General features: G+C 34.7%; 2 protein-coding genes across 2 annotated transcripts in view; both read left to right on the forward strand.

Annotated features, from left to right (window-relative positions):
* The first annotated feature begins 1,061 nt into the window (after positions 1-1,061).
* On the forward strand, positions 1,062-17,787 carry LOC144447750 (cathepsin L-like). Its single transcript, XM_078137832.1, has 11 exons — positions 1,062-1,298; positions 3,183-3,290; positions 3,616-3,717; positions 9,448-9,526; positions 10,002-10,115; positions 10,962-11,207; positions 11,694-11,774; positions 12,317-12,436; positions 12,933-13,088; positions 13,803-13,861; positions 14,440-17,787. Exons 1-11 carry the CDS (start codon positions 1,101-1,103, stop codon positions 14,512-14,514), a joined length of 1,338 nt encoding a protein of 445 aa, XP_077993958.1. The 5' UTR covers positions 1,062-1,100; the 3' UTR covers positions 14,515-17,787.
* Positions 17,788-21,023: 3,236 nt separating this feature from the next.
* LOC144447467 (tyrosine-protein kinase receptor-like) overlaps positions 21,024-23,653 on the forward strand; it is a 52,887-nt gene continuing 50,257 nt past the window's right edge. Inside the window, exon 1 of the mRNA XM_078137500.1 lies at positions 21,024-22,110. Within this exon, the coding sequence (XP_077993626.1) occupies positions 21,378-22,110 (733 nt within the window). The 5' untranslated portion in view covers positions 21,024-21,377. The remainder of the gene's footprint in view (positions 22,111-23,653) is intronic.

Raw genomic sequence — 23,653 nt, forward strand, 5'->3', positions numbered from 1 at the left:
AGGTAGTCTATACCTGTTGGTGCAGCTGTTATTGTGCCAAAATAGCTATGTGCTGTGTTTAGAATGTTTATGATAATTTCATGAGTTATGAAGTCTATAGAACTTTACATTTTATTATGTGGAAAATGAATTGTTCTATGTATGTTTCATTTCTGTATTGATTATTTTGTTGTCAGTTTGTAACTGGATGTGCATTATCACAATGCTTGGGTTTTTTAATTTAATTATTGATCATCAAAATTTGAACAATGTTACATCGGCAAGACTTGAACGTTTAAGATGTGTATTCTGTAATTGAAATATATAGGGGGAAAAACTATTAAAGAGTTCCATTTTTTCATCCAGAATTCATTGATATTAGTGCCCAATCCATAAATTCAAAATTGATGTAATAATGATAATTTTTTTTGTCAAAAGTCAGACAGCTGCAATGTTCAATAAATATTGCAAAATGCATAGAATATACTACAGTAATATACATTAGATCAGAAGGTTTTATGATAAAGTATTTTTTAAAGAAAACTAAAGTTTATCATTAAAACTTATGAAGAAAAAGAACACTCTTCAGCAATCTGATTAAAATCTGATGTTAGATAGGCTGGTTTTCCTGTATTTACCTTTATTCCATCGTTAGGCTGGTTTTCCTGTATTTACCTTTATTCCATCGTTATAAAAAACTAACGTAAAAGACGCAATAACGATGGAATAAAGGTAAATACAGGAAAACCAGCCTATCTAACATCAGATTTTAATCAGATTGACTCTTCAGATGCCAAGCAAGGATTTTTGTGATTGACTAATTTTCTGTTTATATTTATTTGTATTCATAATCCCCTCCTGAAATAAATAATTTTTTAAAAATGCATTTTGACACTCTCACATGATGGCATTTGTTTGTCTGAGCGACAAAAATTTGCATGTGACAACCTGCATGGTCGATAAATTTAATTTATGAGCGCTTCACCAATAGTAAAACGCCCAGTATTGTTACAGCGCCCTCTAGAGAGGTAAGTGCCACATAATAATCACATGACTTGTCATATGATCCAGCTCTTCGAAAACAAAGGTCGCGAGCTGTAGAGAGCAGTGAAACCGTAAACATGGCGAAGACAGTGCTATTATTTTTTTGTGTAGGCATAGCCGCCGTTACATCAAACTTATTAGGTGGAAGAGAGGATGTATCTCTAGATGATGATGGTGTCCTCAAAGCTGCAAATTTTGCAGTTGATGAGCTAAACAAGAAGATGAACTCTTTGTACCGCAGTAAACTAATGACTGTGACTGCAGCGGAAAAACAGGTAACGTGTCGTGAACAAATACGGCTATACGGGTAGTGTGTCAATAACTTAAATGAGTGTGTCAATCGCCCACTAGTGGGTGTATTCATTTGTTTTTCCTCTTTCTGGAACAAAGTTTGCTTTTTATAACACTATTATGTAGAAATTAACAGATAAAGTTGTGAACAAAACAACGCCAACATATTAATACCGATCATTGGTATTGTAATGGTATGTGAGTCATGGTTGTTTTCGATCTCGTTAACAAATAAATAAAATTACTCAACAACTTTTTGAATACAATGGGGTGATAAAATTACCGACGTTATATGCAAATAGCGGTATTGGTCGCATGGGCATGGTTACATTTAGCCTATATAGTATGATCATGAGTTTTGCCGTATCTATGCTATATATTGAGTGTGTGATCCAGAGATCCAATATCTATATATATTGTAGTTGTACAACAGATTCATAAATAAATTAAATACATATATGTATTTACAATGTAAAACAGGTGGCCTTTCCTGACCAGTTTTGCAGCAAGTACCAGGGGTATTGTTTTGATCATGGCGGTAGGAGGGCTTTGTTCCTACCCCATGTTGGATTGATTGTTGAACACCCCAACATGTGGAAAAGAAGTCACAATATGTGTTGACAAGAGGTTCCCCTGCATTTCATTTTGTAAATGTCGTTAAAACATTGATAGTCTGGATGTCAACTGTGGTTTCGAACCACAGTTAGTGAGTGAAGTGAAGTTATTGATTAGTAAAGTTATAATGTGAGTGAAGGTATAAGTACCGGTAGTAACGATACTGTAAAGGAACTGGACTACAACATTGATGGCTTCAAATGAGAATTCTATCCAGTGACCATGTAGTCTAGAGACTGTAGCCATTGAGTTTGACTCTGAAGATCTCTTTGGGGGTTTACTCATTTGCATGAAAAACTTTTGGTTCATGATTTGTCATTGAACTAGATGGGGTAAAGAGATCTTCAGATTCATTGAACTAGGGGTAAAGACGGAGACTTTCAGATTCAGACCCAATGACTGAAGTCTCAAGACTAAGTGACCATCAATTGTCTTTGTTATCAACTTACCTTGAATACTTGGACAATAATATGTTGTTTTGGTCACATCGTCAAGGCCATTGAGATTAATTTAGTAAATTATTCATCATAGCAATGACCTTGGTCATTCATAGATTCATAGAAATAAGAATTATATAAGAAGGCAAGTCAATGGCATCTGAAGTTCAATTTGATGTTTATTGATGGATATAAAGGAGGAGGGAGAACAATACATAAACACTTTTATCAAGATGACAGAGAGTAGCTATGTAGAATGTATATGAACATACAACTTTCTTTGGCCATGTAGGTAATAGTGAATATAGCTTGATGGCAAATCTAGTATAACCAAACCTAATTGTCTTAATTTCATGGAAAAATGTGGTGTTATCAATGTGTTAGCGGTACAAACACTAAGTTGTTAATTTGAACATGACATACCTCATTTGCTTGGGAAGTTTCAAGCGGTCATGGTGTTGTTATACTGCCCTCTAATATTGTATATCAAATTCTTTTGTTTAAGTGATGGACGTGTAAGTTTTGTACATTTTTTCATTAAACATGACACATCGCTATCTTTGACTTGTAAATAGCTTCAAAGGAAAAGTCTTCTGCTGTATGTGCCAGTCTTTTGTTTTAAGCCAATCTTGTAGAGAAATCATTTTTTAAATAATATTTTAATTTGAAACTCAGGATGTATTGATGATGTAGGAGGAATACAGGATTGTTGAGATCATGACTCGAACACATATGAAATTATGTCGAATCGTTACAATTTTTCATGTATGAAAGCTTTATGGTAGATAACATCTCTGTTGTTTTGTATACTTGCAGGTTGTTGCTGGTATGAATTATTTTCTGACCATTGAGATTGGTACTACTCTCTGTCACAATAATGATGTATCTTCACTGGATCAGTGTGAGTTTGATCCCAATGGAAATGTAAGTATGTTATGGCAGTACATCCATAGTGTGTCCATCGTTTGCTACAGATTGAAATTAAACACAGCTTCTGAACTCCACCAGCTCATAAGGTATTCTGCTGTCAGTCTCCTTCAGATGCTTATACTGATTTAGTCAGTAAGGTATGCTGTGACAGGGCGCCCTCACACATCGGTCAACACCTTCCATATAGAGCAGGCTGGTGAGGGTTTAGTGACACAACGTATTTTACAGTCTAGTTACTGACATTTTGTATGCCATTCTTGAACTTGCTCCATGATAACTATTTTGTTACATATTTGAATCTATTCTTGATTGTCATCAGGTCCATTCATGTGAGATAGAAGTCTATGTAAGAGCATGGGAGAACGTCATTGAGTTGAAGAAAGACACTTGTTCTCTTGTCAAAGACAAAACACCAGCTAAGGTGAGTGACCTCTGAACTTTGCATGATGTCTGTGACCTTTCAACTCAGTAAGGTGAGTGACTGCAGAAGTCTGCATAACTATAGTATATTACTAGTACCTTTTAACTCAGGTGAGTAACTACAGAAGTTTCACTCAGGTAGGTGAGTGACCTCTTAACTTTACATGATAATTAACCTCTCAACTCAATAAGGTGAGTGACCACTGAACTTTGCATAACTGTGACCTTTCAACTCAGTTAGGTGAGTGACCTCAGAATGTTGCATGACGCTGTAACTTTCCAGCTTGGTAAGGTGCGTGACCTCTGAACTTTGTGTGTCAGTAACTTTTGAACTCAATGAGGTGTTCTTGCATGTGAGTTTGCAGGAAGAAAGTGGTATAAGGGCAACAGATCAAATCAAATCCTACACTACAGTATTTCATTTGTCAGTAAGACTAATAGGACATATATTCTCTGGATGCCAACATGGCGTGGTATCAAAGCATCTCTTCCCATCTAGCTCAGTGAGAAATCATGAATCAAAAGTTGTTCATGCAAATGAGCAAATCCACAATGTAAAATACAAGTGGTGTCCTGAGCTGACAAAGATACCATATTTGGGCATTATGTAACTGCCCCAATAAACACTAACATTTTATTGGGTAGAATTCTGTGATTGATTAACAAAGACATGGTGTACATGTAAATGACTGTGTGGGTGACTTTGGTTGGATTTGAAATTTCATCTCAGAACCTCATTGAGCTAGATGTAAGAGTGATCTTTAGATTTGATGCCACAGATAGCACTTAGACTAATTCTCATGTCTGTTGGTCTTGAATGTAAACATTAGCATGCTGCATGTACATTTACTAGCAAGACACTAAATGTAATACTAGTATCGGGTAAATTAATGTGAAGTGGTAACAAATAAATTTAAAAAATGAGAACAAAGTAATTCATTTATAAGTAAGAAATATTATAAAATAAATAAATTTGGTAAATTAGTATAATTCTAAGTACATACTACAACTAATGATATAAACATGGTAAAGTTTGATAGCAGTATAGCCCATACTATTAATGAATCAACCCCCCCCCCCCATAAGAATTTAAATTTTTTTCCTACATTGAACTATTGATATTGCCTTAAGTAAAATGTATTCATTGTATGTAAATCTGTAGTATTAATTGTCAAGGGTCTAAATCTGTATTAATCATTAAGGGTTCAAAATTTGTAGTATTAATGATCAAGGGCCTTCTTGTTTAACAGCTGCATGTTAGAATATAGTAATAACATAGATGTTTTCACATCTAGTGACTTAGTGGGTTCATCAAAGGTCACAAAATCATAATAATATAAATGACATGACTAAGTTTAGTTGTAATATTTCTACTAGGGTGTAAAGTTGCTAGTAAGACAAGGCTTATTAAATTCTAATGTACACAATCATTCCATCTCCCATATACATCTGTTGCATTCTGTTTTTGTCAGTTTTTGTAGCTCAGGACATTCTCACTGGTGGATTTTGACTGTTCTCTGATCTTCACAAAGCTTAAACATTTGAATCCAGTATATTACTCTAATAAAGCATTGGCCAGAAAACAAGCACACACCCATGATTTTAAATCTACCCACTGTGCTGGATGATGTCAATAGCGCCCTTGTGTGATATGAATATTAATTAATCAGCCTCAAGAGACAGGATCAACCAATCACAAAGAAAAACATTTTGTTCGTGATGTAGTCCTGTTGCAAGACCAGTGGTTTGAATTTATTGCGATGTGATATTGTAGTGTAACCAACAGGGGTCAGCAAAATGTTAGTGATGATTTGGTATTTGATTTGATTTTTTAGATGGTTTAATAAAACTGTTTTATCTATTGTTTTTCTTTCCCTGACTTGTCTTTTCCTCAACTGAGTGTTCACTCTCCCTATTGACTGAATAAAGACACTATGTCCTTCCTTCTATTCAGTGCTCTTTATCCATGGAAGTATCACTTCCTTGGTATATCTAAATGAAAACACTTCACACCTTACCAAGGTATGAGTTTCATTCACAGTTTACCTACCATCTTATCCTCTTGGAGATTATCACACCAAATAAACATGTATTCGCATACCGATTAGTCATAATATACCTAATCAGTAAAAGAAAAACAATGAGAAAATTTGTTAATAAATCACCAAAATAATCAAATCAAATCAAATCAAAATCATCACCATTTTCGCTGCACCCTGTGGTCTAACATTAGGTTTGAATTCAGAACTGTTAGGGACAAGTGTTTGTTGAGAGTACGTAATCAAAATCCACCAGTGTAAAACTTCCTAAGCTGGTCAGTTTGTGTCTCCCTTACCCCTTTTGTGTAAAGAGTCATAAAAGTTGGTAGAAACATTGATTGTTTCTCCCTTTTCTTTCAAAGTGAGAAGAAAACAATGGAGGAATCCACTTAAATGGTCAGGTCTGAAGATAAGCAGCAGTATTATGTTATTCTAGAGTAGGATAGACCAGTCAGGTTCCTCCCGTGAAAAATAAACTAATTTTTGAAAGTCAGAAATTACTGTTTCTGTTGCAATGTTTATATATCGTATAGGATAGAGTACATGTACATGTATAATATAACAAAAGCAGACTTACTTTAGACAGGCTAAGACTGACAGAAACTAAGAATATTTTTTTTTGCATCTGGTATATAATATACATGTAGTAGTGCTACGGTGATCACCCATTAACAATTAATGTCAAAATTGTAGCCCCAAATACATACACTAGCAGAGTGTGCAAGTTGAGAAAAAATGGAATGCTGCAATAGATGGAATTCATTCTTGGGGTTGAAAGAGTAGCGACTTGAGAAAGCTAGCTATGACATGTATGAATTCAATATCAGATCGATGGATTATGCCAACATGACACAAAAATACTTATAGTTTGTGTCTGTCTTAACTTTGTTTAAAACTACATAAAAACCAGAGTATGACAGCAACAAAAACTTCACCAATCTACTGCTAGACTGAGACATCCATACATGAGGATTGTTGGTGCTCTAGTTGGTTATTCATTAAAGCACAGAACGAGTGATAACAGAAATGGCAACTTCTTCAGTCAAATGACATAAACTATTCAAAGCAGTATGCCACAAATTGTAAAGAATTATTCCCCAATATTTGTCTTTGTTCAGTCAGGGAAATGTAATGATCTAAGGGGCCTTGTCACTGTAAGGAAAAGATTTTGGAAATAGAGTAACTTAAGGGGCCTTGTCACTAAGTTGTCACAAACCTTTATATCATGAGTATTTTCCAGCTGAATGAAGAAAAAAGATTGGAGAATAGTACAGTTATTCTGCATAAATCTATAAATTTAAGAAACATTGAGGAGAATGGTGATATGAATGTTTTGACTCATTTGGAGAAATGCAAAACCAATGATGTACGTAAACAGATAGTTGTGATGTGGAGGAAGCAGAAAATAAATCCACAATTTGTGTAATTTCCTGAGATTCATTGTGACATCTTGTCAACACATTTTTATCCAGATTGCATTAGCCAGATGTACTTACAAGTTACATGAATTTTTAGAAATTATTGCTGCTTTCATACCCAAGTGCTGCAGTTTTGATTAAATATGATGTCCATCATCCGTACAATTTGACATGTAATATACCGCTCAAGAATTGCTTTATGTCTGTTTCTAGCATTTGTAAGAATTGAGGGATATCTCAGTGCCAGGGCTGTCACTGTGTTTGAAACTTAAAGGATCAACTATTACTAGTACTGGCCTGCTAGCCTAATGCCAACATCCAACTGTTATTCATTGAGCAAACCAGAACAGAATTTTTGAGCAGTGTATTATTGCATGTGACAACACTTTTTGCCCCAGCCAGTTAAAACCTAGCAATGTACTTGAAAAACCCATGGCTATACCACAGTCTCCATCACTTTGTGTAAGTTCTAAGATATGTTAGGTGAACGAAATGGTCTATTTGCTCCAGTGTTCTTCATTTTCAGATCATTATTAATGCATGTATGTTTCTGATGCATAATTTAATCAGATTTGATGTCATTTACATGGAAATAAATGCAATTGATTTAGATGGAATATGATAAAATGTGTACTGTTTTTTGACAGATTGAGAGTCATGTTAAACTAGTGTGTGTTTATAGATAAAATAGAGGTCTGCTTTATGCTGTTACTATTGCTGGTAGGACCATGTCATTTAGTTAAAGTGGGCAAATACTTTGTAAAAATGTTTGGCTTTTTTGTCCAATAAAAGTATTCTGGAGCTATCAATAGAATAAACCTCCTACAATGGTGAGGGTAACCATGACTAGATTATTTGTGGTTACAAACAATTTAACATAATCGTTTACAATACTGATTAATTTATATTTATCATCAAATTTCCCACGATGCACCATTCAGAAAATTCAAGATGGCAGGCTTGCCACAAGTTCCCTATTAGTATTAATAATATGTATCAGTTCAACAAGATAAGACTTTTGTCCATACAGTTCTGTGAAAAAGAAAAAGACCAAAAATCTTTCAAAATCCCCTCCCTGGTGAAAAAACTGCAGGTATCATACAAGTAGTACATGTAATAAGTTTTGATACTCAATGTAACAGTCATTGGATGCAATAGAGGCTAAGTGGAAAACAGTGAAAGCATTGTAAGTATACATGCATGTATTGCAAGTCTCCACATATTTAATCTAAACTCCATACAATGCATTCTGTAAAACATTCTCAAAGATGTAATGTTCATTAATTTATAAGTTTTTCCCTTTATACAAATATCTTGTGTTCCTGGCTCAGTACCTGTAAACTGATTTTCAACCAAAGCATGACATCAAATAGTCATTACTACCCACTTTATCTCGTTTGTGTTTTGTCTTTTCCTCAGTATTTGTTGAAGACATTTCATGCTCAGATGGGTTAATTCATTTATGTGTGTATTGATATATCACTGAACTTTCACTTTCATTTCAACAAAAGTCAATAATCTTAACGCCTGTGTTTGGTAGAGAAATGTGGAAGTAAGAATTAGATGAGGATTGAAATGAACGGTATAACTGGTGAAAACCATAGTAACCTAGAAAGTAGGCTGAAAGATCCATCATACTTCCACTATGTAATACACTCAGCCTTTTGTCTTGGGTAGTAAGTGGTTGCAGAGGTGGACCAACCACTAGATTTTTCAGACTACTAAGAAAGAGATTTTTGTTAGGTGATAAACTTTTTAGCATTAGCAAAATCTGATATATATATTATATTTTAATGCATATAAAATTTCTAACTTAGTAGTTCCATTTGATATCATGTACTTCTATCTTCCTTTATTCTTATGTAGCTATAGTTTACAATTCTTGGTACCTGAAATTTAATATTACTGCCTAGCTATCATTAAAAAATAATTTCAATTTCTAGGTCGATACCATAACTTCTGTTCCACATGCTTTGCATGGGTGTACATAAGAATAAGTCAACCTTCTTGTTCTATTTTGACCCCCAAGCATGAGGTAAAATGCTATTGCAGGGACTGAGAATAAGTCAACCTTGTTCTATTTTGACCCTCTAACATGAGGCAGAATTATATTACAGGTACCAAAAATTGTTTTTTACTCAATAGTTACTGTTGTAATCTTTCAATGCATTGCTTTCCAAAGAAATCACTTTCCGTATAATCTAGTCGACATCATTTAAAATGAACCAATTTCTTTCAACAGCTGTTTATTGTTGTGTTTTGTGTTTATTTCAGCGTGATGTTGTTGATTGGTCACAGTTGGACCAGTTCCAAGATTTTATCCTGAAATACAACAAGAAATATTCTGAGGATGGTAAGATGCCATACAGTGGTTTTGAGAAATAACTTCACAACTTATGAACGACTAACTGTGATAATAAAAATCCACATCTACATTTGAATGTATCTATCACTACAATTAATTACCAAGATATGGTAAACCACGACCTATTTTACAACACTGTCCAAGATGTACTAGCTTGATTATCGCAGTGTTGCCGAAGAAATATTAGTTCTTGTTTGTGATAATATTAATAACATGTTAGTTATAGGTATTGAAATTGAGTTGTTCAGTTTATTTGATATTGAATGAACATATGATACAGAAAGTGCATTTAGAAGTGAAATATATTGAATATAGCAGGTACATGTATGTTGTTTTTCTTTGGGAATTTAATGACATTTTGTGCCAAGATACAAATGATTTGAATGTAGGCTAGACAAAAGAAGTGTGTAGATGTTATGCTTCAAAATTAAAACACGGTGTAACTTTGGATTTTCTTTTTCAGAATTTGTGTTCCGTTACAAAACTTTCTTGTCCAACTTGGACAAAGCTGCCGAACTTCAGAGAACTGATCAAGCTACTGGAAAGTATGGAGTGACCCAGTTTATGGATTTAACAAGTAAGTAATATTTCATAAAGTTCATAACAGAGTCGACCCAGGGTACAAAATGGCCGACTTTAGGTTTAGGTTTAGGTCAGTTTCTATAGTTTTTATGCTCTGTAAAACAAACAATGCGAATAATGTCAAAGTTGTTTTTTTGAAATCCGTTTGCAATCTTTAGGTTTTCAAAAACAGTATGTACGAAAGCAAGAAGGCATATATTTTGTGAGCAAAGAAAAATAAGAGGGGAAAATGACACCTCTGTGACAATGTTGTGCTTGGCAGTTTGAATTTCTCACATCTGCAAAGATTACCTGCAATATGTCCTATTGTATACCCCCATTGTGAATATATTTGGATTCATACTGTGTGATATATTGCATAAATACTGAAGATGAATGTGATTTGTTTTAAACAAGTCTGTTTCTAAATCCCAAGTGGAAGATGTGTATTAAAAAAAAATATTTGGAAAACTTAATATCTATTAAAGTATGAATAATGGCTAGACTAATCAGTCAATAATGTAGTAATACATAGTCATAGTCTAGTGATATCCATGGTATCGAATCTAAATATCTCTCTTTACCCACATTAGCATCTAGACTAAAAACTTGTGATTATGTTGGAATTAGACTGATGTAAGTAATTTTCCTGTGACACTACATATAGACAGTAAGATATGTCATGTTGCCCCGCCCTTACCAGCATGCTCTATGAAAGCGTATGCAAGCAGTTGACTGATATGTGAGCCCCATCACAGTGTACCAATTACAGACTACATTGCATACAACAATAAACTAAGCACAAACTGTAAAAAAAAAACATAGTCCTTTATATGTTGCCATTGTTTGTTTGTCCTAACAGAGGAAGAATTTGCCAAATACTACCTATCCCCAGTCTGGCCTGCACCAAAGACTCCAGTCAAACCTAGTCCAGAGTTCAAAGTCCCTACCACAGCACCAGATTCTGCAGATTGGAGAGACAAGGGTGCTGTGACTGGGGTCAAGAATCAGGGGTCATGTGGGTCATGCTGGGCATTCTCCACTACTGGTAATATAGAAGGACAATGGCAGATCAAGAAAAAACAATTGATATCACTGTCTGAACAAGGTAAGGGGTGTCTCTCTTAGACCAACAGAAGGGGGTGTTACTCTTAGACCAAGATAAGGGTATTACTCTTAGACCAGCATAAGGGGGTGTTACTCTTAGACCAAGATAAGGGGTCCACTGTGTCAAAGGTATTAAGGTGTCGCTTTTAGACCAAGGTAAAGAGGGTGTTGCTCTTCAGCTAAGGTAAGGGGAGTCACTCTTACAAAGGTAAGGTGTCAAATTTTAGACCTAATGTAGAGGGGTGTCACTCCTAGGCTATCTGAAGGTAAGGGGTGTCTCGCCCAGAACAATGAACAGAGTAACACTCTCAGAGCAAGATATAGCTTCTCCACTGATCAAGAAAGCTAAGGGATGTTAGTTTTAAAACGTGTAACTATGTAAACAACATAATGTTGCATTTATTCCAGCTTTGAAATATTTTTATGTTATTTTCATTTCTTTGTCAAATGGTATAAACTGACCAGATGTTGTTAATTTTCTTCACAGATTTAGTTGATTGTGATAAGCTGGATGAAGGCTGCAATGGTGGATTACCAAGTAATGCATACCAAGAAATCATCAGAATGGGTACGTCTTCCACATGTATTGTACTTTCAAATTCTTATGAAAACAACAACAACAACAACAACAACAACAACAACAGCAACAACAAAATCCAGTTTCAGATATTAATATAGATACTTAGGACTGCACCCTCCTCCCCAGCTAAGTTGCAGGTGAAAGGGCATGGGTCAGATTTTTAGAACATTTTTCTGTAGAAGTATTATGAACTTGTCACTATACATTTCTAAGAATATGACTAAGTTTTAGAAATCACTTGCATTTTACTGATGTTCAGTAGCACTGTTATAACTCTATAGAGCTCTATAATAGAGTTTTCATTACATTATACACTGACCAAATTTCCCAGTTGTAGCACCAAACATCGATGTTCTTCAAGATGCATTGGACATCTGAGCCATACAAGGAGGCAGCAACTTTGCTCCACAACACTCTTTTTGTTTCATATGAGGAGTTTGAAAATTATAGTATTCTAGTTACTGAAAAAATTTTGGGTTATGTTAATCATCATATTTAATCCAGGAGTGGATATATTGTTGTAATTTCAGGTGGGCTTATGACAGAGAAGGATTATCCATACAAAGGAGTTGATGGCAGCTGTCATTTCAACCGTTCAATGGCTAAGATATATATCAATGGATCCATGAATATATCACAGGATGAAGGAGGTATGTTATCACAGTTATACCCCCTCTAGGTGTTATTGCATCCTTATCCATAATAGCTGTACCCCCTCTAGGCATTATTGCATCCTTATCCATAATAGCTGTACCCCCTCTAGGCGTTATTGCATCCTTATCCATAATAGCTGTACCCCCTCTAGGCATTATTGCATCCTTATCCATAATAGCTGTACCCCCTCTAGGTGTTATTGCATCCTTATCCATAATAGCTGTACCCCCTCTAGGCGTTATTGCATCCTTATCCATAATAGCTGTACCCCCTCTAGGCATTATTGCATCCTTATCCATAATAGCTGTACCCCTCTAGGCATTATTGCATCCTAATCCAGTATACTAAAGCTAATACCTTGCAATTTGCAGAAAACTTTTAAAAGAGAATGGAAGGCACATATAGAAAGCCGTAATTCAAATTTGCCAGATACCACCTTTATATGTATTATCAAATATTCTATAGCATAATTTATTTTGTTGTTTATTACAGAAATTGCCAGCTGGCTGGCAGCTAATGGACCCATTTCTATTGGTATCAATGCCAATGCTATGCAGTTCTACTTTGGTGGTATTTCCCATCCATGGGAAATATTCTGTAACCCTAATAACCTTGACCATGGTGTACTAATTGTAGGATATGGTACAAGTAAGTAGATTTGAGTTCTAGCGCCCTCTAGTGATAGAACCATCAGCCATGTTGCAGCAGAGTCAAGGTGGAGGAGATGCACACATGTGGCAATGGTTTGGCCATTTTCAAATGACAACACAGTCAGAGGCAATGTCTAGGTTCAAGATGCATTTTGTATCAAAACCAACATCACTATTGTTATTACTGTATGGCTTGTTTTGTAATTAGACATTCCTACATTTGAAATAACAGTTACATTTTCATCATGAAATGATTGAAAAACGTAATTGACAGATATTTATTGGGGAGGATGAGAGGGCGGGGGGGGGGGGGGGTTATTCTATAGAAGATAGACTAACCTCCATCATTGACATTTAGACTTCAACACAATTAGATATTACCCCCAATGTTTTTCTTCCTTCAGCTGAGGAAAACATGAGTGACCTAAGGGGGCCTAGTGACAAATAGTGACAAGCTCTTCCAGCTGAATGAAAAAAAAAATATAATTACAACTCCTTAAGTGTAGTTTATTAAATAGGGAAAAATAATGGTGATTTGGAACATTTTGACTTATACTTCAAGCACTGCAGAACCAGTGAACACAGGAATTGTTGTGATGGAAAATGACCAGGGTATATAATACATCTCTCCTCTTCAAAGGGAGTTGGCTTGAGTATGGTATAATGGCTTTTATTAAATGATAAAAAATTTTCTTTCTTTTTTTGTCAACAGAGAATGGTACTCCATATTGGATAATAAAGAATAGTTGGGGTGAAAGTTGGGGAGAAGAGGTAAGTACATGACTGTATAGTGTATAATAATAATCTCAACTGACCATATGATTGACGCTGATCATTCATTAAATATATTATGACCAGTCTTCGAGACTGCCAAACACTCTGTTTTAGCAGTAGGAAAATGCACTTGTCAGCAGAAAAACAGTTTGCTGAAAAGATATCAGTTGATTTGTAGAGGGAGAGACAGACAGATAGACATACATGTATATGTCATGCATTACATACATACATACATACATACATACATACATACATACATACATACATACATACATTACACACATACATACATACATACATACATACATACATACATACATACATACATACATACATACATACATACATACATACATATACAGTCAGACAGACAGACGTGTATACAAATATACAATGATAGACAGGTGAGGACAGACAGATGGCAATTGATGGACAGCAAGAGACATTCATAGAGAGGCAGACAAAAAAAAAAGTTCAGTACAGACTGAGAATAGATGTCTAATGTTTATTAAAATTCCCACGGTTTTGATCTGACATTGGTCTGATAATTTGTTCATATTTTGTTACCCTAGGGTTACTATCTGGTATACCGTGGTGCAGGTGTATGCGGACTTAACAAGATGTGTACCTCAGCCATCATAAACTAAATGTGAAACCATTGACTCATAATCTAGAGTTGCAAGACAGGCAGGGAGGTAAATGCTAGCTGCTCTATCTCATCTTTTTCTCTCATACTCTCTTGCCTAAACTATAGTGCAATGCTATCACTCCGTACTCTCAGTACTATTTCAAACATTTATTTCAAAATACGAGACGTCAGCTTGAGGTCATACAAGGTAAATAATTCTGAATGTGACAAATCACATTAAGAGAACTATTTGTCTTGTGACTGTTTGAGTCAGTCCAAACTGGACTCTTGACCGTTTACATTTTAATTTACTAAATGAAATACCAACCATTTTAATGCAAATATTAATACATAATATGCAGTTTAAAAATACAATTTATCAAATCTGTTTCTTTCCAAGCATTATCTAGTGTAATTGCTGACTTCTTTGATGGCAATTAAACATTCTATGCTGACTATTTGATTGTCTATCATTTCAGGCTTATAGTGATATTTTTCTAATATAAATGGCAGTATGGATGATTATGTATTCATTTGTGTAATGATTTAATATCTGTGACATGTGCATTTATCCTAACTATTGGATTAAGACCATTTACTCATTCATAAGCATAGCAGGGATATTTGACTAAGTAAGTAAGTGGTGATAGTGTGTTTATTGTCAGTGAAATCTACTAGAGTTCTCTATCAATATTTTACCTGGATTAATTCCCTACTAAAATTATAGTACCTAACTAAAGAATCAAAATATGCAAAATATACATGATTTCTTCCATCTGTGACCAGGGTTTTCCAAACTTTAAACACAGGATGATAGCTACATGTAGGTCAAATGTTGACTTTGTGTACCTGAAATTCTGTCAAGTTGTTGTATACACTTGATCACTTTTTAATCACAGAAAAATCACCGTGATTTAACTAGTGGTACATAAAATAAAAATGAAAATATTGAAAATATAATCCCATCCATTTCCATACTGCTAAGCTATCATTAGTTGCTATCACCGCATGCTATCTAGGCTATGACATATGATATTATAGCAATATATCTAGAAAACCCGAGTCTAGGAGGTTTTTTTTTCTGACAGACTATTTTCTTTTTCATATTTGATGTGACAATACAATCATTTTAATGTAGGCATATTTTACATTTACAGCTCTTGCTTTTTAATGGACTTTTATAATTCCTGTAATTAATCATGTAGTTTATATTTACTTCAATCAAATATGTACTTTATGATTTAGTATTGTTAACATTCTTGATGTCCATGCAGTCTGTTCCTAGTATTGGAACTCATTGACCCTGTACAAAGTAAATATCACTCCAAGTGGTGACATTTGACCAAATATTTGCCTTTATTTTTGTTGAACCATTTCTGTGATATGTACACTTTTCCCCTTTTTCAAGTGACCATATGGATGAGGATTTGGTATTTATTTTGGATTTTCAATTTATGAAACAATTTTATCATGACTTCCTACTTGAAAAATCAATGTGAATGACAAAGACCAAGTCTGTGTTTGTAATGCAGTATATTGCAGCTTAAAAGATTTTTAAAAAGTGTGCAAAATGTTTGTTATTGTGCGTTCAATAACAAACATTTTACACACTTTTTTTAGCTGTTTGTAATGTGTTGAGTTACAAAAAAGGACTTGGCATATGTTGTTTCATGTTGATTTTTCAAGTAGGAAGGCATAACAAAATTGTTTGATAAATTAAAAATCCAAAATAAGTACCTAATCCTCATTCATATGGCCATTTTAAACGGAGTAAATCCCACTGCAAAATTGTATAAATCATGAAACCTTTCTAGTAGTTATCGCGATCTAAGATGATCAAAATGTGCATTGATCACGAATGTAGATTTTAAAACTACAGTGTTTTCTAAGTATATGTGGAAATTTTAACAAAATAATGTATTCTCAATAGAATGTTAATGACAGCTCAGTTTTCCATTTTTATCACTCAGTCTTTCAAAATGTTTACAGTATGCCATCAAATAAATCAATGTACCGATGGACATTTCCTGTGACTCCTCATACATGTTTTGAATGGTATTTTCACAATATCTCTGTCAAATTGTAATTTGTCATAGCAACCATACTTCATGTTGTATATTTTGCTGCATTTTGTTTGCACAAATGTTAACTATATCTGTTAATGGTTAACTATACAAGGCAGATGTTTCTACAACTGCTGATATCAGACTGTGGAGGAACTGAAACTGTTACACAGGGAAGTAAACAAATGAATTGACTCACCCGGCTCAGGATGTTGGAACAGCAGAGACTTGTATTAGACACCATAATTTGGTAAGAACAGTTTTGTGGCCACTTCATGTGTACATGAAATGCTAGCGGAACTGGAAATTAGTTTTTGAACATGAACTATTATGTAAAGTGGCCATCAAACTGTTCTTAGCAAATGGTTGTATGTATACAAGTCTCTGTACATGTACTTCCAACATGCTGTGCCAACCAAAGTGTTATTAATCCAGTTTGGTCGTTTACTTTCCCTGTTTGTAACAGGTTCCATTTGTCCACAGTTTGATGTCTGCAGTTGTATTACATGTAGATAGTGACAGAGAGAGAAGGAAAAGGTCCTTTTGCTTCAGAAAGATTATGATGAATGATTTTGCGTACGTTCAGCTTCGATTTAGAAATACCATGTGTGAAAACTTTGATAGCTTGTTCATCTTTCATATCATGATGTGTGAATTATTTGCCCATTCTCATATCCTTTGTGGAAAAAAAGTGCATTTTGAAACCAAAATATCATGACGTCTTACAAAATATGTATTTTGAAGTATTCAGGGAACCAATGTGAAGTATTTTTAAGGCTCTTTTGTATACTGAAACCAATGCACTGTATCGTGGTGAACTGTCACCTTTGACCTGAGATGAGGTCATATCAGTGTGAAACATACCCACTTTACTAAGGAGGGAAAAACTTCAAAATATTAGAACATTTTAATTTGTAAATTTTAACACACACCATATTGACTTAATAATCTTTTATTCCCCAGATGGGATTTTAAGTCATGACAAGATTTTTTTGTAGGTCCTACAAATTTTCAACAGGTTTTAAATATTTGCAGTGGTTTCTCTTAATTAAAATGAAAACACAAAGAGTTGAGAACACCAGGTTATTGGTTCTTGTGGCAGTGAACTATATCATAAATAAATCAAACATTTACATAATATTCATATATGTATGTTTGTGGTACTATACTTGATGATGTTACCAATTATTGTCTATTTTGTACTCAGAGTTTGTATTCATAACATTTTATTTCAATAAACTAAACTTTAGATAAATTTCTGTCTGTTTGTTTGTTTCATTCATGCATGGCAATGACCTGATTATTTTCTACTTCCGATGTTTAAAGAAAGGTTGGATTCAGTGGAAATACAAAGGCAACATACATGTACATCCTGCCAAAGGATACTCTAATAACAAGTTTTGTAAACTATTACATGAAGGGGAAGTAACACAGGAAGTCACCTCACTCCAGGAAGATAAACAGAATAAATATTCACATCCTGTTTCAAGCATTGCCTGTATTGAAATGTTGATGTCCATTCCCCCACCCCACCCCACCCCCCTCCTGAGACGGACTTGTTATATAGCCACTTAGAACAGTTGGGTCATCATATTATCATTAACAAATTCTTGACACTTGAGCACGTCATAGATCACTTCAAAGTCTTTTAGCATCGAGCCTGTTTACTGTGCTTTCAAGACTTCATCATTACATGTAGTTGGTTGTACCTCCTAGCCCTTGTCTTGTATAAGGACTATAACGATGTATACCGACAGCAATGTAAACAGACTGTGAAGGCTAAGGTTGCAGTATCTCGACAATGTTGTAAACAGGTTATTTATTGAAAAAAACTGGCACATAAGTCTCCTTGAACTTATATATGATGCTCTTGACCTTGCACATATATTGGTACTCATCACACTGCTGGCCCTATAATAGTATATATGTATCTTAAAACTAATTCTTTACACTTCAATTCTATTTGTACATTCTTTGAAAACTTTACCAATTTTGATTGATTGTACAATTGATGTACTCTGTGTGCATACAGGACCAAGATGAGACCCCAAGGACATAAGTAAATGCAAAGGCTAGCTAGGATTTCACCAGAGCCCTGGACTTGACAATTTAGTAGTGGCTAAATTTGCAATAATGATATATTGTGGGATTTACCTGTATTTTGTCTGTCGTTTATTATGTTGTCTTTCATGATTTATTGTGATGGGTGTAAAGTTGGACACCATGTTTGCAGTTCAACTATCACAGTTGCATCTATTATTCAGGAAGTACGTGTTATCTAATTTACACGTGGCAAGTTCCAGTGTGATACTCAGCAGTATAATGAATGTACAACTGTACTCATTCAAAGAGTGATAATCACCATAAACACTACACAAGCAAGGTTTCTATTCGAATACACTACTTAGTATGTCGAACGATGGAATATATTTGGCCTGTTTTATAAAACAATCTACTTTATTCATTTATTTTTGAAAATAAAGCTACATCAATTCACACATTTAGAAACTGGAACGTTTTTTCATCGGACACAAAACATGTCTTAAATAATACTGTGTTGTAATTAAAGTGGCCATATGGATGAGGATTTCATATTCATCTTGGATTGTTAATTCACAAAACAATTTTATCATGGCTTCCTACTTGAAAAATCAATGTGACACAGCATATGCCAAGTCCTTGTTTGTAGCTCAATAAATTGCAAATGCTTGATAATTGTGTAAAATCTTTGTTATTGTACGTATAATAACAAAGATTTTACATATGATTTAGCTTTTTGCAAAGTATTGAGTTACAAACAAAGACTTGGCATATGTTGTTTCACATTGATTTTTCAAGTAGGAAGCCTTGATAAAATTGTTTTGTAAATTAAAAATTGAAAATAAATACCCAATCCTCATCCGTATGGCCACTTTAAGGTAATCAAGATTATATGGGTCAAGGTGATTGTACCTGATAATGGCTTTATAAAAGGCCCAGTGTAGGATTTGAATGTATGTGTGAAAAACTAGTTGTCTGGCATAGCTATAGAAAGTGGATCCAGAACAAGAGAATGGTCCACTGATAGGATAACACTGATGCAAGAATGTGAGATTGAATCGTCGACTGTTAAAACCTGTTCAAGTTTTGATGTACAGGTTATGAATACAAGACAAGATTTATTGGAGTCCAATGTCGTAAACCACATGTCTCTTTTACGGCAACGTACCAGCATATTTCGTTGCTTCAGCAGAAATATGTGCTCTGATCTGGCTTAACCTTACAAGAATGTTGGAGTCAGTCATTTAGCTCCGTAAACCAGCCATACAAGTTTCTACAACCCATGATCACAACAATTTGACGATTGTAGTACCCTTTTACGGATTGTACAGTATGAGGAATCTACAAAATCTATTTCATTTCTAACTTTCATCGGATATCAACAACACCAAGTTAAGGTATATCCATGCAGGAATAAATACAATACATTATTTGCTTTTTCATGTTCTTTGCACCATTTTTCATGGTAGTTAAATTTTCGAGCAACCCTCCTCGTAACTTTAAAAAAAAAAAAAAAAAAAAAAAAAAAATCAATTTCCTTGCACAATCATGTTCAGTGTCTTCCTGTTTCTACAAAATACCCATATCCACACACCGTACCGATCCATCATTTCCCAGTGCCTATATTCTGGGATTTCACCAATTATTTTGACAGTGCAATAGTACAGCGATGTATATTCAGTGAAAATAAATTTTAAGTTTTGGCCGTCAAGCAGCGGAAAAGTAATAGCCCAGAGACTTGTTTTGGCGTTACTATATATCTCAAGGACTCCTAAGGAGTTTGGTGGGGACATCTAGAGCTTCTTAATGAGATAGTATAACACCAAACTAGTCTCTGGGCTGTAAGGAATGAACGTGCAGCGAAAAGGCAACATGCAAAAACGATCGGCGCCTCACATCTGCAGGTGATAATCGTTCAGCTTTAAAATACTTTGTGGTATAAGCTTATTTTATGATGTCTAGGTATTAAAATTGGTCTCCATAAAGTGGAATTTTACAAGCGAAATTACAATGCTGAAACTATTTATGTGCTTTACAAACCCTACCTTTATTCACCGCGTTCACCTACTTTCGCAATCCCTCCCACATATATCGCACAGGTATTCAAACAAAAAGAGCAGTTTAGTTGTGCGTTTTGTTTTTACAAGAAACAACCAAGCAAACATTGTTTCATTGAAATAAAGAATGAAAAAATAAAATTCGGAGACTTGAGGATTTCTACCCCATAGGCATCAGCAATCAGGTATATCATATTATGAAATTTAAAGAAGGGCGACCTCGGAAGACCTTTGCGTCAAAGGAAAGTCACATGACCACACAGGAAACTTTCAGCTTGCCGACTGTGAATGAAAACAAATAACGTACGGGGTCGAAAGGACACGGACGAAAAGCAATTGGAATACGACCAAAGAACCGTAGGTGTGGCATCAACACATGTATTGTTACCGATGACGACGAGAACTAGAATAACTTGCACTTGTAATGCTTCGAGGTGCTTACGTATGAAGCTGAAGTAAGTGTGTGGGCGATATAGACGTAAGATCGCACATGTGTAAATTTACGTTCGCAGTGACAAACCAACACGATCGCGTAGCTTTAGCTGTACGGCAAACTTCTTGATAATCGTCTTTTCTATGGAAGTTCCTAAGGCAAGTATTAACACGACGTCAGTCTGCTTCATTAATGTGCCAGACACGGTAACACCGTACTCTTGTCAAACAGACATTTGAATGAAAGCACCTATTCTGTGTCGGACTAGTACACCACAGTGCTCACAAATATGGTGTATTTCGAAGTCATAACTTTGACGTTGGTGGTGTTGTGGTCATCGAAGTGTAACGTTGAATGTCAAACATATGAAAGAGTTCACAATCTATCGCCACAATATGACACATTTATACGCGGACTTGGAGAAAACCTTCAACGACTTGATTATATAGAATTGGGTAAACTAAGCGGCTATCCCAAGAGTCGGATACTTATGAAATTCAACGTAAACCAATTCATAGAGGAAACTTCGTGGAGTAGAGTAGAATCGAATAGAAGTGTCGTAGAAAGTGTGATATTGAATCTGTATTGCGTAAACGTCATTACTTCCAATAGTCAAAATAGAGAAGACCATGTATTTAATAACACTGTCAACATTGCTAAAATACTTGTTCCATGGAACGTAACGAATGTTACAAGTGTTTGGAAGTCCGGTGATGAACTTTGGAGCTCACCGTATCTCGCAATGACGGGGGAAGATGCAACACCAGCACTCGCTAGTGTTCCAGTTGCCATTGATTTCAGAAGCTGTGAAAATTCAGCAGAACCTACGGTACAAATTACATTAACTGACGTGTTCAAGGAATGGTTGGACAGACCTGCGGATAACCACGGCGTTTTATTGTGGACTGAAGGGGACAATGACGATAGAACTGGTGTTGTCAAGTTTGGTTCCATCGATCATGGTTATCTTGGGAAACATCCAAAATTGAAAATATTAATTAGAGATTTCGTCGACAAAACTGGTGAGTAAAAAGTTAATTAAACCATTCCTTAACGAACTGTGGGATTTTTTCCATGACTTTAAAATCCCGGAAACCACAGAGGCAATGTTCAAATTAGGTCACCTTTTTTTGATGATTCAATTGAACTCAAGAAGTCAGCGGTGCAATGTATGGTTTACCACAGGTGTGTATTACATGTCAAAACATCCCTGACATTGAACTCTGACTTTGTATGTAGGACAGTTTACATATAGGATGGTCAATTTAATGTCATGGTCGCTCACAAGTAGCCACAGTGAACTGTGTATTTCTGCTCTGATTTGTACTAAACTGGCAGATGGATGCTTTATGTAATTGTTTTCACTGCAAACCCAACAGATAAAAAAAAGACGAAAATGTGAAATTTATGCCCCCCCCCCCAAAAAAAAAAAAAAATGTAAATTTTTTTGAATTAAAACTACAAAATAATCAAGTTTAAGTTTATCCCTAGAAAATATGAAAATTTGGTCTCCCCCCCCCAAAAAAAAATAAATAAATAAATAAATAAAAAATAAATAAATAAATAAATAAATGAATTAAAAAAGGGAAATAATAATTGTAAGTGTTTGGAATCAAAACTACAGTTTAATCAAGTTAATCTGTAAATTTAACTTCTCCACTTGGTACCGTAGTCAGAGTTATAGATTTAGCCAAGTGAATTGTTTCCACTATAATTTATATTGATTTCCATATAGTGGTCAAGTAGAATACTCCCTCATAAACATGGCAGTTGTGGTAGTCAATATGCAATGTTTAGTATCTATGGTAGTTAACTACTGTTAATATTGTACCCTATATATACTTAATATCACATTCACAAATTAGGAGGCCATAACTCAGAGTTTCTCGCTTCTGCAGACAGACACTTCATATAATATGATCGTATGAAACTAAAGGAATTAAAAAGTCATTATCAGATTACTGACACACTCACTTGTCATAGTCAATTATCTTTTTATGATTTGTAATAGAGTAATAATTGGATTCCTGGTTATGGTATTATGAATATATATATCACAGCCAGAGATGTTGAACAGGAAAGTAGGGAACCGATGTATTTCGATTTTCAGAGAGGTGAAGAATTTATCATATTTAGCCGATATGTGATAGAGTATGACTTTAAGGTTATAATGCAGTATTGAGCTTTTCATCTGTCTTGATGAAAGAGCTTCATCAGTGTGTCAGTTTCCATAGTTACAGATGACCTCTATAATACAATAATTGACTTGTGAACTATATTGTATTACTATTAGTCCTATCATTGTATCAAAAATAAAATTGTGTGGTTCCAATTACGTTCAATTTTAGAATAGGTGGGGTATGTAGATTTTTTTATTTTATTTTTTGATATATATATTTTTTTCATATGTGAGTATCTAGTTTAGGTAGTTATTTTTTTCTTGAATACAGAAAATAAAGTTTAGGTTCAGCAGTGAAAACTAGGTGGGGTAACCGGAACCAAACCTTTTTTTTAGGCTGCAGGCAAAACAAAACAAAAATTGTGTTTCCGATAACCTGACTGACC

The sequence above is a fragment of the Glandiceps talaboti genome, chromosome 16 (assembly GCF_964340395.1).
Source record: "Glandiceps talaboti chromosome 16, keGlaTala1.1, whole genome shotgun sequence".
In the NCBI taxonomy this organism is placed as follows: Eukaryota; Metazoa; Hemichordata; class Enteropneusta; family Spengelidae; genus Glandiceps; species Glandiceps talaboti.